The 13,005-nt window shown below is 40.2% G+C and overlaps 1 protein-coding gene across 2 annotated transcripts in view; it reads right to left on the bottom strand.

The window, feature by feature from the left end:
- Positions 1–13,005, bottom strand: part of creb3l3a (cAMP responsive element binding protein 3-like 3a) — a 40,299-nt gene that overhangs the window by 10,452 nt on the left and 16,842 nt on the right. For both annotated transcript variants that reach the window (XM_061887915.1, XM_061887916.1), the window contains exons 5-8: positions 6,811–6,921; positions 6,630–6,736; positions 513–581; positions 269–353 (exon numbers count right to left, since the gene is read on the bottom strand). In XM_061887915.1, the coding sequence (XP_061743899.1) occupies positions 269–353; positions 513–581; positions 6,630–6,736; positions 6,811–6,921 (372 nt within the window). The remainder of the gene's footprint in view (positions 1–268; positions 354–512; positions 582–6,629; positions 6,737–6,810; positions 6,922–13,005) is intronic.

Raw genomic sequence — 13,005 nt, 5'->3', positions numbered from 1 at the left:
GTTCGTTCCGACACGTATTCACATTCATTAAAGTTCAAATATTGGAGAGGACTTGTGGCCATGAGTGCAGCACGCTGTGCCATGGCGGTGATCAAAGACGATATGTGGCGTCCGTTCAAAAACCGTGCTTTTTTTTTTACGTGGCAATTGTGCTTTTTGTGCATCCTTTGAGATGTCTCATGTCTATTTAGATCACGAGCGGCCTTTTTATTTCTCTACTTGACATTTTGGCCCGCCATCAGGGTTTGTGGCGTCTTGTCGTTCTTACCAGCACGCATGTCCCAGTCTGGGCTGGCTTGTTAGATGTATTCATAACCAGAGCTTGGAGCCGGCGCAACTGTTCCATTAGCGACCTGAGGGACAAGCACATGAAAAAAACAACTGCGCTGAGGGCAGACTGGAATGGATGTGAGGGCAGTTGATAAAAATGTCAGCGTAGCGCCGCCACCATTAAGATTACATCGTGCTCTCAGGGAGGTGGAAATAGCAGCCACGTTTTTCGATTCTCTTACATGTTGCATTTTTCAAGCTGGGAGACTTTGCGCTGCAGCTCGTGGTTGTGTGCGTTGCATGCCGACATCCTGCAAGCACAGACGAGGAGTTCAAACAAAGCTATTCAAGACAAATACCAACAATGCTTTCTCAGTCTCTTTATAGATACTACAAATGCCAAATCTTTAGGCCGTGTTTGAGACAATAAATCAGTTCTGTTACTTACATTTTTGCATATTCACTTGGTGGATTATTTTGAAGCTGCTGTTTATTTCAACTGTGCAAGTTGACGGTTATCAATAATAACTGTCAGGTGGAGCAATCTCATTGATTATACGAAGGCATATACAGTGGGGCAAAAAAGTATTTAGTCAGCCAGCGATTGTGCAAGTTCTTCCACTTAAAATGATGACAGAGGTCTGTAATTTTCATCATAGGTACACTTCAACTGTGAGAGACAGAATGTGAAAAAAAATCCAGGAATTCACATTGTAGGAATTTTAAAGAATTTATTTGTAAATTATGGTGGAAAATAAGTATTTGGTCAACCATTCAAAGCTCTCACTGATGGAAGGAGGTTTTGGCTCAAAATCTCACGATACATGGCCCCATTCATTCTTTCCTTAACAGGGATCAACATCCTGTCCCCTTAGCAGAAAAACAGCCCCAAAGCATGATGTTTCCACCCCCATGCTTTACAGTAGGTTACAGCACCCGCCGTAACCCTGACTGGAACATGGATAGATGTACTGTCGGTCAGGACATTTAAATTGAATATTGTGGGGCTCTCCCTTAGAGATAGGGTGAGAAGCTCTGCCATCCGGGAGGAGCTCAAAGTAAAGCCGCTGCTCCTTCACATCGAGATGAGCCAAATGAGGTGGTTCAGTCATCTGGTCAGGATGCCACCCGAACGCCTCCCTAGGGAGGTGTTTCGGGCACATCCGACCGGTAGGAGGCCACGGGGAAGACCCAGGACATGTTGGGAAGACTATGTCTCCCGGTTGGCCTGGGAACGCATTGTGATCCCCCGGGAAGAGCTGGACGAAGTGGTTGGGCAGAAGGAAGTCTGGGCTTCCCTGCTTAGGCTGCTGCCCCTGCGACCCGACCTCGGATAAGCGGAAGATGATGGATGAATGGATGGATAGATTGTTGAAAGTTTTTATTTTTTTTAGAGGGCTTTATTGACAGAAAAAAATCCTGACTTTTTGACAAAAAAAAATACCAACTTTCTGACACTTAGAAAAAAAAACTGATTTTTTTGACACTTAGAAAAAAAACTGACCTTTTGACACTTGGAAAAAAACCTGAGTTTTTGACGGAAAAAAATCAGACTTTTTGACTGAAAAAATCCCGACTTTTTGACAAAAAAAAATCCCAGACTTTTGGACAGAAAAAATCTCAGACTTTTGGACAGAAAAAAAACCCCTGACTTTTTGACAAAAAACCCCCCCAAAAAAAACAGACTTTGACGGAGAAATCCAGACTTTTTGACTGAAAAAAATCCCAGACTTTTGGAAAAAAAACCAACCTGACTTTTTGACAAAAAAAAAAAAAAGACTTTTTGACGGAAAAATCTAGACTCTATGACTTAAAAAAATCCCAGTTTTTTGGACAGAAAAAATCTCAGACTTTTGGACAGAAACAATTCAGACTTTTGGACAGAAAAAAAAATTACTTTTTGACAAAAAAATCACCCAGACTTTGACTGAAAAAATCCCAACTTTTTGACAAAAAAATTCCTGACATTTTGATCAAAAAAATGCTGACTTTTTGACAGAAAAAAATCCAGCCTTTTTGACAAAAAAAAATCTAGATTTTTTGACACAAAGAAAAAATCCCGATTTGTTTGACACAAAGAAAAAATCCAGGCTTTTACAGAAAATCCGACTTTTTGACAGAAAAAATCCATACTTTTTGACAGAAAACATGCCAAATTTTTGACAGAGAAAAAAAATGCAGATTTTTTTACTGAAAAAAATCCTGACTTTTTGACCAAAAAAAATCAGATTTTTTGACACAAAGAAAAAATTCCAATTTTTTGACTACAAAATTTTGACTTTTTGACTGCAAAAATCCTGACTTTTTGACAGAAAACATGTCAACTTTTAGACAGGAAAAATATCCAGATTTCTCCCCCCCCAAAAAATGCTGACTTTTTGACAGAAAAAATTCCATACTTTTTGACAGAAAAAATTCCAGACTTTTTGACAAAAAAATCCAGATTTTTTGACACAAAAAAAAAATCCCAATTTTTTGAAAGAAAAAAATCCAAACTTTTTGACTGAAAAAATACTGACTTTTTGACAGAAAACATGCCAACTTTTGGACGGAAAAGGAAATCCAGATTTCTTGACATAAAAAATGCTGACTTTTTGACAGAAAACAAATCTAGACTTTTGACAGAAAAAAAATCCTAATTTTTTGTCACAAAGAAAAAATCCAGATTTTTTGACACAAAAAAAAAAAATCCCAATTTTTTGACAGAAAAAATTCAGACTTTTTGACTGAAAAAATCCTGACTTTTTGACAGAAAACATGCCAACATATGGACGGGAAAAAAATCCAGATTTCGTGACATAAAAATGCTGACTTTTTGACAGAAAAAAATCCTGACTTTTTGACAAAAACATCCTGATTTTTTTGACACAAAGAAAAAATCCAAACTTTATGACAGGAAAATTCCAGACTTTTTCACTGAAAAAATCATGACTTTTGGACAGAAAACATGGCGACTTTTTGACAGAAAATATGCTGACTTTTGGACGGTAAAAAATCCAGACTTTTTGACAGAAAAAAATCAAGACTTTTACAGACAATCCGACTTTTTGACAGAAAAAATCCAGACTTTTTGGCAAAAATAACCCAGACTTTTTGACAGGAATAACCCCGACTTTTTGACTGAAACAACCCCGACTTTTTGACTGAAAAATCCTGACTTTTTGACTGACAAAAATCCCGACTTTTTTACAGAAAAAAGTCCCGGGGACCCGAGTTCTCTGGAATATATAACATTTAAATAACAGTAGAAGGGGACGATCGGCCCCTGGTCCTTAGCTTTGTGGAATTTAGTTGACCATCCCTGCCCTACTGCGAGCCAAATCCACTCCTAAAATGAACTTGGCTCTGAGAAAAACCAGACTTTTGGACAGAAAAAAATCCTGATTTTTGGACAGAAAAATCCAGACTTTTTAACAGAACGAAATCCCGACTTTTTGACAGAAAAAAAATACTGACTTTTTCACACGAAGAAAAAAACCTGACTTTTTGACAGAAAAAAAACTGACTTTGACAGAAAATAACCTGACTTTTTGACAGAAAAAATTCCGCAGACGCTAGTTCTCTGGAATATATAAAATATAAATAACAGTAGAAAGGGACGAGCTTTGTGGAATTTAGTTGACCATTTCTGCCCTACAGCAAAGCCAAATCCACTCCTAAAATGAACTTGACTCTGAAAAAATCCAGACTTTTGGACAGAACGAAATCCCGACTTTTTGACCCCCAAAAAATTCTGACTTTTTCACACGGAGAAAAAAACCTGACTTTTTGTCAAAAAAATCCCAAAGACACTAGTTCTCTGGAATATATAAAATACAAATAACAGTAGAAGGAGACAAGCAGCCCCGAGTCCTTAGCTTTGTGGAATTTAGTTAATCATTCCTGCCCTACTGCAAAGCCAAATCCACTCCTAAAATGAACTTGACTGAAAAAATCCAGACTTTTGGACAGAAAAAAATCCTGATTTTTGGACACAAAAATCCTGACTTTTTGACTCTTAGAAAAAAATCTGACTTTTTGACAGAAAAAAATCCAGACTTTTTAACAGAAGGAAATCCCGACTTTTTGACAAAAAAATAAAAAATCCCGACTTTTTGACAGTAACAAAAAACCCGACTTTTTGATAAAACAAAAAACAAAAAATAGACTTCGACAGAAAAAACCCCGACTTTTTGACAGAAAAAAACCCGACTTTTTGACAGAAAAAATCTCGACTTTTTGATATAAAAAATCCGAATACGCGTGGCGCAGTAGGATAGTGGCCGTGCGCAACCCGAGGTTCCCTGGTTCAATCCCCACCTAGCACCAACTTCGTCACGTCCGTTGTGTCCTTGAGCAAGACACTTCACCCTTGCTCCTGATGGGTGCTGGTTAGCGCCTTGCATGGCAGCTCCCTCCATCAGTGTGTGAATGTGTGTGTGAATGGGTAAATGTGGAAGTAGTGTCAAAGCGCTTTGAGTACCTTGAAGGTAGAAAAGTGCTATACAAGTACAACCCATTTAATTCTCTGGAATATATAAAATATAAATAACAGCAGAAGGAGACAAGCAGCCCCGGGTCCTTAGCTTTGTGGAATTTAGTTGACCATTTCTGCCCTACAGCAAAGCCAAATCCACTCCTAAAATTAACTTGACTGAAAAAAATCCAGACTTTTGGACAGAAAAAAATCCTGATTTTTGGACACAAAAATCCTGACTTTTTGACTCTTAGAAAAAAATCTGACTTTTTGACAGAAAAAAATCCAGACTTTTTGACAAAAAAAAAAAAATCCCGTCTTTTTGACAGTAACAAAAAACCCGACTTTTTGATAAAAAAAAAAAAAAATAGACTTCGACAGAAAAAAACCCGACTTTTTGACAGAAAAAAAAACCCGACTTTTTGACGGAAAAAATCACGAAAACGCGTGGCGCAGTGGAATAGTGGCCGTGCGCAACCCGAGGGTCCCTGGTTCAATCCCCACCTAATACCAACCTCGTCACGTCCGTTGTGTCCTTGAGCAAGACACTTCACCCTCGCTCCTGATGGATGCTGGTTAGCGCCTTGCATGGCAGCTCCCTCCATCAGTGTGTGAATGTGTGTGTGAATGGGTAAATGTGGAAGTAGTGTCAAAGTGCTTTGAGTACCTTGAAGGTAGAAAAGCGCTATACAAGTACAACCCATTTAATTGTCTGGAATATATAAATGGGACCGGGATCTTCAGCTCTCACTGAATCGGTTCGCAGCCGAGTGTGAAGCGACCGGAATGAGAATCAGCACCTCCAAGTCCGAGTCCATGGTTCTCGCCCGGAAAAGGGTGGAGTGCCATCTCCGGGTTGGGGAGGAGACCCTGACCCAAGTGAGGAGTTCAAGTACCTAGGAGTCTTGCTCACGAGTGGGGGAAGAGTGGATCGTGAGATCGACAGGCGGATCGGTGCGGCGTCTTCAGTAATGCGGACGTTGTACCGATCCGTTGTGGTGAAGAAGGAGCTGAGCCGGAAGGCAAAGCTCTCAATTTACCGGTCGATCTACGTTCCCATCCTCACCTATGGTCATGAGCTTTGGGTCATGACCGAAAGGATAAGATCACGGGTACAAGCGGCCAAAATGAGTTTCCTCCGCCGTGTGGCGGGGCTCTCCCTTAGAGATAGGGTGAGAAGCTCTGCCATCCGGGAGGAGCTCAAAGTAAAGCCGCTGCTCCTCCACATCGAGAGGAGCCAGATGAGGTGGTTCGGGCATCTGGTCAGGATGCCACCCGAACGCCTCCCTAGGGAGGTGTTTAGGGCACGTCCAACCGGTAGGAGGCCACGGGGAAGACCCAGGACACGTTGGGAAGACTATATCTCCCGGCTGGCCTGGGAACGCCTCGGGATCCCCCGGGAAGAACTAGACGAGGTGGCTGGGGAGAGGGAAGTCTGGGTTTCCCTGCTTAGGCTGTTGCCCCCGCGACCCGACCTCGGATAAGCGGAAGAAGATGGATGGAAGATGGATATATAAAATATAAATAACAGCAGAAAGGGACAAGCAGCCCCGCGTCCTTAGCTTTGTGGAATTTACTTGACCATTCCTGCCCTACAGCAAAGCCTAAAATGAACTTGACTCTGAGTGTCATAGCAACCGGTCCACTTAGCTGTGATGGATTGCAGGTTGCAAACAGGCCTTGTGCGTCAGTGGGCACTTCCTTAAAGGTTACTCTGTGACATTTGTGTTTTCGACAGTTGAGAAAAGACAGTAAACATGTGGGCTGAAGTATGGCGTTGTGTTCACTGTCACAAGGTAACATACCGAGGTGCCAATGCATTACAAATGTGTGCAATCTTGGAATGTTGTAAAGGTGTGCGACCGTGCTTGAAGCTATAATCACAGCTGTGTTGGATTGTTACCTGCTCTCCAGTCCATCAATGTACTCTTTCTTTTTCTTGCGGCTCTCCTGGGCCGACTGCTTATTGCGAATCTTCCTGCGTATTTTCTTCAGGATTCTTTCTTCATGCTGATTGAGGAAGGGGGGGTGAAAAACCTGTTAGTCGCTGACTGTTTGAATGGTTTCCGGTGATAGTGGTGAACCTTTGTGAGCGGCAGTTGGCAGGGAAGAGTCACACCCTCTTTGGCCAGGAGCTTCTTCTCGTCTTCATTGAGAATCAGTTCTTGAATGGACTGCTGGAAGGGTTGGGGGGGCTGGATGGAAGGGAATGCAAATGCTTGAATCGTGATTACATTTCTACTTCCCCCTGCACTTTGGCCTGCGCCTGCCCCCGCCTCCCCACGGCGAAGCCTCCCTGGGAGTAGTTGAATTATCAGGTCATTCGCCGCCATTGCCACTGGGCCTCAAACAATTAGGAAACGAAAAGCCAGGGTGCATTTTGCCTCTTGTCTTAATAGACCGGGATTGCTACTTGGGAGTTTTCCTGACTGCTCTGGTGTTCAGATCATTAGGCTAAACACGATTACAAATCAGAGTGCATCCACCATAAGCGGTCTTGTATGTTACTGTTTGTATATATTTGAATTCATTGTTTTTATGTGTGAATTGTTTTAAACGGCATTTGTTCCGATTCCTTTTCTTTTTGGTTTAATTTTTTTTGTCTGCTATTTTATACAATTGTAATTGTTTTCCTGGCATATTACTGTAAATAAAAAAAAAACTGCATCGCTGTTTTTTTTACAGTAAAATTCTGGCGATGAAGCGTCTTTTTGTTTTTTATGGTAACATTTTTTTGTTTTGTTTTTTACGGTGTGTTACTGTAAATTAGAAATGCACATTTTTTCGACATTAAATCTTTTCTTTCTTTTTCTTACTTTATTTCGAACATGACATACATACAACATTATACATCAGTTAAATTCATCATTTCGCAATACACAATAAATCATGTCCGAAAAGGAGTAGGAAGAAGCAAAGCTTATTTAATCCTACCCCTTTTCCACTTCAGAGCGCCCACAATATATACAATTATTCACTGACCTTCTTTACAGCAAAATATCAAAATAGCATCTATGAGTGAGTAACACAGCAGTTTTCTAACATGTACTTAATTATTTCAGTCATTATTAACATACTAAGATGAAGAATATCTTATTTTCAATAAGTTTGAAAGTGTTTCTCATAATACTTCTTTTTTGTACTTTGTAAGCACTATTAATTTAAACATCCTATTAAACTTGCTCATATCAATACAATGTTTAACTTCTTTACTTAATCCATTCCATAATTTAATTCCACATACTGATATGCTAAAAGTTTTAAGTGTTGTACGGGCATACAAATGTTTTAAGTTAGATTTTCCTCTAAGGTTGTATTTCTCCTCTTTAGTTGAGAAGAATTGTTGTACATTCTTTGGTAGCAGGTTATAATTTACTTTGTACATCAATTTAGCTGTTTGCAATTTTATCAAGTCATCTAGCTTTAATATTTTTGACTCAATAAATAAAGGGTTTGTATATTCTCTATATCCAACATTGTGTATTATTCTAATCGATCTTTTTTGTAACACAGTTAACGAATGTAGCGCACATTTGTAGTTGTTTCCCCATATTTCTGCACAATAATTCAGATATGGTAACACTAGCGAGCAGTAGAGAATATAAAGTGATTTTTGGCCCAGGACGTATTTTGCTTTATTCATTATTGAAATATTTTTTGCCACCTTATGTTGTATGTTTTGTATATGAGATTTCCAGTTCATCCATCCATCCATTTTCTACCGCTTATTCCCTTTTGGGGTCGCGGGGGGCGCTGGCGCCTATCTCAGCTACAATCGGGCGGAAGGCGGCGTACACCCTGGACAAGTCGCCACCTCATTTTATCATCTATTAATACTCCCAAAAATCTGGTTTCTTTTACCCTTTCGATATCTATTCCATCATTTTGTATTCGTGTCTGATGCTCTTTTCTACTGTTACCAAATAGCATTATTTTAGTTTTACTGAGATTCAAGGATAGCCTGTTTTTATCAAACCATTTTTTTAATTTATTCATTTCTTCCGTTATTATTTGTGTTATCTTCTGTGTGTTCTCACCTGAACAGAAAGCAGTTGTGTCGTCTGCAAATAAAACTAACTTCAAGTCTTTTGTCGAGGTCAAGGTTTTAATTACCGCCATAAATAACCACAGGCTTAGATTTTTAAATTTTTTTCTGCCGTCACCGCCATTTGAGTGACATGTTCGCTAATCAGAATCATTGACCTCACCTTTAGCATTTTTTCATCTCTGACTTTTAAGTTAACTCACCAATTCTCCCGTCCAAAAGTAAAACCCAGTAACTAAATTTTGGTCAAAACTGAGCTGATAATAATTTTGGAGTTCCTAAGTGATATGCTTTACATTAGTGTATGCGATATTGTAATTTGTTCCGCAAGTAAGATGTTACGCGCATGGCAGGACCTAGCAACCACCACATAACCGCGTAGATACAACAGAAACACCTAGTATCTCAAGGGACCAATCGAAGCTTCTTTGTCAGTCGCCTTATCGTCTTTAATGAGACATTTGCCCAATGGGGGCCGACGGTCAACCTGATTATGTGATATTACGGCACGAGGGGATATTTGGAAGATTGGCCCAGGACGTTGCAAGCACCTTCATTAAATATATTGTTCTTGATTCTTCCCCTTGCATACTCTTTTGGGCAGATAACTGTGGAGGTCAAAATAAAAACTGGACGCTGTACACGGCTCTTGCCCAATGTGCAAACGCAGAATGGGGCCCACCCGAGATTGTGATAAAATATCTGGAGAAAGGGCACACGTTCATGAGAGCAGATTCAATCCATGGCTCAATCGGCAAGAAAATGAAAGCTCAAGAAAACATCTATACGTTTGATGACTTTGTAGATCTTTGTAAGACAGCATCAAGATAGATTGGTTTTCCTTTGTTTTCTCAAAATCAGCTAGAAGTGAGTCACCAGGTTTTGCCTTTGGACGGGAGAATTGTCACACACACATTAGGTGAGGCACAGGCTTAGGTTATTTTTTTTTCTGCCGTCACCGCCATTTGAGTGACATGTTCGCCTATCAGAATCATTGAGCTGAACTTATAGCGTTTGTTTGTCTCTCACTTTTAAGTTAACGTACTAATCGTCACACACCCACGAGGTGTGGCAAAATTATTCTCTGCATTTGACCCATCACCCTTGATCACCCCCTGGGAGGTGAGGGGAACAGTGGGGATCAGTGGGCAGCAGCGGTGGCCACGCCCGGGAATAATTTTTGGTGATTTAACTCCTAATTCCAACCCTTTTAACCCTGTACAATTTTTTGACATTGAATCGAGGTCAAAGTTTTAATTAGTGCCATAAATAATCACAGGCTTAGGTTATTTTTCTTTCTGCCGTCACCGCCATTTGAGTGACGTGTTCGCCAATCAGAATCATTGAGCTCAATTTATAGCGTTTGTTCGTCCCTTACTTTTAAGTTAACGTACTAATTGTCACACACACACGAGTTGTGGCAAAATTATTTTCTGCATTTGACCCATCACCCTTGATCACTCCCTGGGAGGTGAGGGGAACAGTGGGGAGCAGTGGGGAGCAGTAGGCAGCAGCGGTGGCCACGCCCAGGAATAATTTTGGGTGATTTAACCCCCAATTCCAACCCTTCCAAACCGGTACAATTTTTCGACATTAAATCGAGGTCAAAGTTTTAATTAGTGCCATAAATAATCACAGGCTTAGGCTATTTTTCTTTCTGCCGTCACCGCCATTTGAGTGACATGTTCGCCAATCAGAATCATTGAGCTCAACTTATAGCGTTTGTTTGTCTCTCACTTTTAAGTTAACGTACCAATCGTCACACACCCACGAGGTGTGGCAAAATTATTATCTGCATTTGACCCATCACCCTTGATCACCCCCCGGGAGGTGAGGGGAGCAGTGGGGAGCTGTTTGCAGCAGCGGTAGCAGCGCTGGGGAATCATTTTTGGTGATTTAACCCCTAATTCCAACCCTTTTAACCCTGCACAATTTTTCGACATTAAATCGAGGTCAAGGTTTTAATTAGTGCCATAAATAACCACAAGGTTTTAATTTTTTTCTGCCGTCACCGCCATTTGAGTGACATGTTCGCCAATCAAAATCTTTGAGCTCAACTTATAGTGTTTGTTCGTCTCTCACTTTTAATAATAATAATAATAATGGATTACATTTTTTGCGCTTTTTCTATTGTTAGCTACTCAAAGCGCTCACAGAGAAGTGGGAACCCATCATGCATTCACACCTGGTGGTGGTAAGCTACATCAGTAGCCAAAGCTGCCCTGGGCTAGACTGACGGAAGCGTGGCTGTTAGTTTGCGCCTACGGCCCCTTCGACCACCACCTGTCATTCATTCATCATTCATTCACCAGTGTGAGCGGCACCAGGGGCAAAGGGTGAATTGCCCTGCCCAAGGAAATAACGGCAGCAACTTTGGATGTAAATAGGCGGGGAGCGAACCTGCAACCCTCAGGTTTCTGGCACGGCCACTCTACCCACTACGCCATGCCGCCCCCAGTTAAGTTAAAGTACCAATTTTCACACACACACTAGGCGTGGCAAAATTATTCTCTGCATTTGACCCATCACCCTTGATCACCCCCTGGGAGGTGAGGGGAACAGTGGGGAGCTGTGAGCAGCAGCGGTGGCCACGCCCGGGAATCAATTTTGGTGATTTAACCCCCAATTCCAACCAATTGCTTTGGTATGACTCAGCCGGGGTTTGAACTCACAACTTACCAATCTCAGGGCGGACACTCAAACCCCTAGATAGGTAGGAGTAGATCTACAGTATGATACCTCAAACAATTTTCTATAATTTCTATTTACATCATGTCCGAAAAGGAGTAGGAAGAAGCACAACTTATTTAATCCTACCCTTTTCCCACTTCAGAGCGTTTACAAATACACACGTTCATTTACCGTATTCTTTTTGTAACACAATGACATCGGTGAATGATTAATACAGCAGTTCTTGTAATAGATAATTAAGTCAGTCATTAACATACTGAGATGAAGAATATCCTATTTTTAATAAGGTTGAACGTATTTCTCATATGTTTTTCTTCTTTATAAGAGCACTACCAATTCGAACAGCCCCTTAAAGTGGATCATATCAGTATATTGTTTAATTTCTTTGCATGATTTATTCCATAATTTAAATCCACATAAAGATATGTTAAAAGTTTTTTAGTGTTGTAGGAGCATACCCATCTTTAAATTGAGTTTTTCCACTGAAATTATATTTCTCCTCTTTAGTTGAGAAGAACTGTTGTACATTCTTGGGTAGCAGGTTATAGTTTGACTTGTACATAATTTTAGCTGTTAGCAATTTTACCAAAAGATTCAATAAAAAGGGGTGTGTGTGTTCTCTATATGAGTGGTTCTCAACCTTTTTTCAGTGATGTACCCCCTGTGAACATTTTTTTGATTCAAGTACCCCCTAATTAGAGCAAAGCATTTTAGGTTGAAAAAAAGAGATTTGTGAAATTGTACAACAGTGCAAAATATTGCTCATTTGTAGTCTTGAACTATTTGGAAAAAAAGATATAAAAATAACCTGGGTATCCTTTTTTTTTTTTTTTTCCTTTGTTATGAAAAAGGGATGTTTTTGTCATGAAAAAGGGAGGTTTTGTGGTTGGTGCACTAATTGTAAGTGTACAGTATATTGTGTTTTTTTATGTTGATTTAATTGAAAAAAAAAATGTGTGCATACGTTTATCATTTGTTTTCAATACGGCTACAAAAAAGTGGGACGGCAAACATTTACTGTGGGACCCCATTTTTATGACTTGATGGGGCCCCTGGGACCCCATTTTGAAAATTGCTAATGCCAACACTGATGGAGTATTGGTGCTTGCAAAACAGCAGCAGGTGGCTTATCTAATTCTAATCAAATATCATCTTGGGGGGCCATAGATAGTTCTGATCCGACCCGCAGACCTTGACTTTGATACCTAGGCCTTACATTGTTACTGTGTGCTGTTTATTATTTTGTAGCTGTGCAGAAATAAAACTATTAAAACAAATGCACAGAGAGAGTCATCAGTATGTACTCAATCATACTAAAACCAAGACAGTGTGTGGGGAAAGTTTTTGCCTAAAACTGGGAGGCGTAAAAAAAACGAGCTACCAGTTTAATTATCAAAATATTGCCGCTTTAAATCAGCAGTAAGAAACATGCATTAGATCCAATAAACAAAGGCAATTTCCTTCAAAGCTTGCTCAATCATGCACTTTCAACAAATGTATTCACCCGCCTTACTTGCACTACAGGTAAACAGTGGAGTCCGAC

This window comes from Nerophis ophidion, linkage group LG26 (genome assembly GCF_033978795.1).
Source record: "Nerophis ophidion isolate RoL-2023_Sa linkage group LG26, RoL_Noph_v1.0, whole genome shotgun sequence".
NCBI lineage: Eukaryota > Metazoa > Chordata > Actinopteri > Syngnathiformes > Syngnathidae > Nerophis > Nerophis ophidion.
The sequence above is the reverse complement of the archived record's forward strand: the minus strand, read 5'-3'. Positions and strand labels throughout refer to the sequence as shown.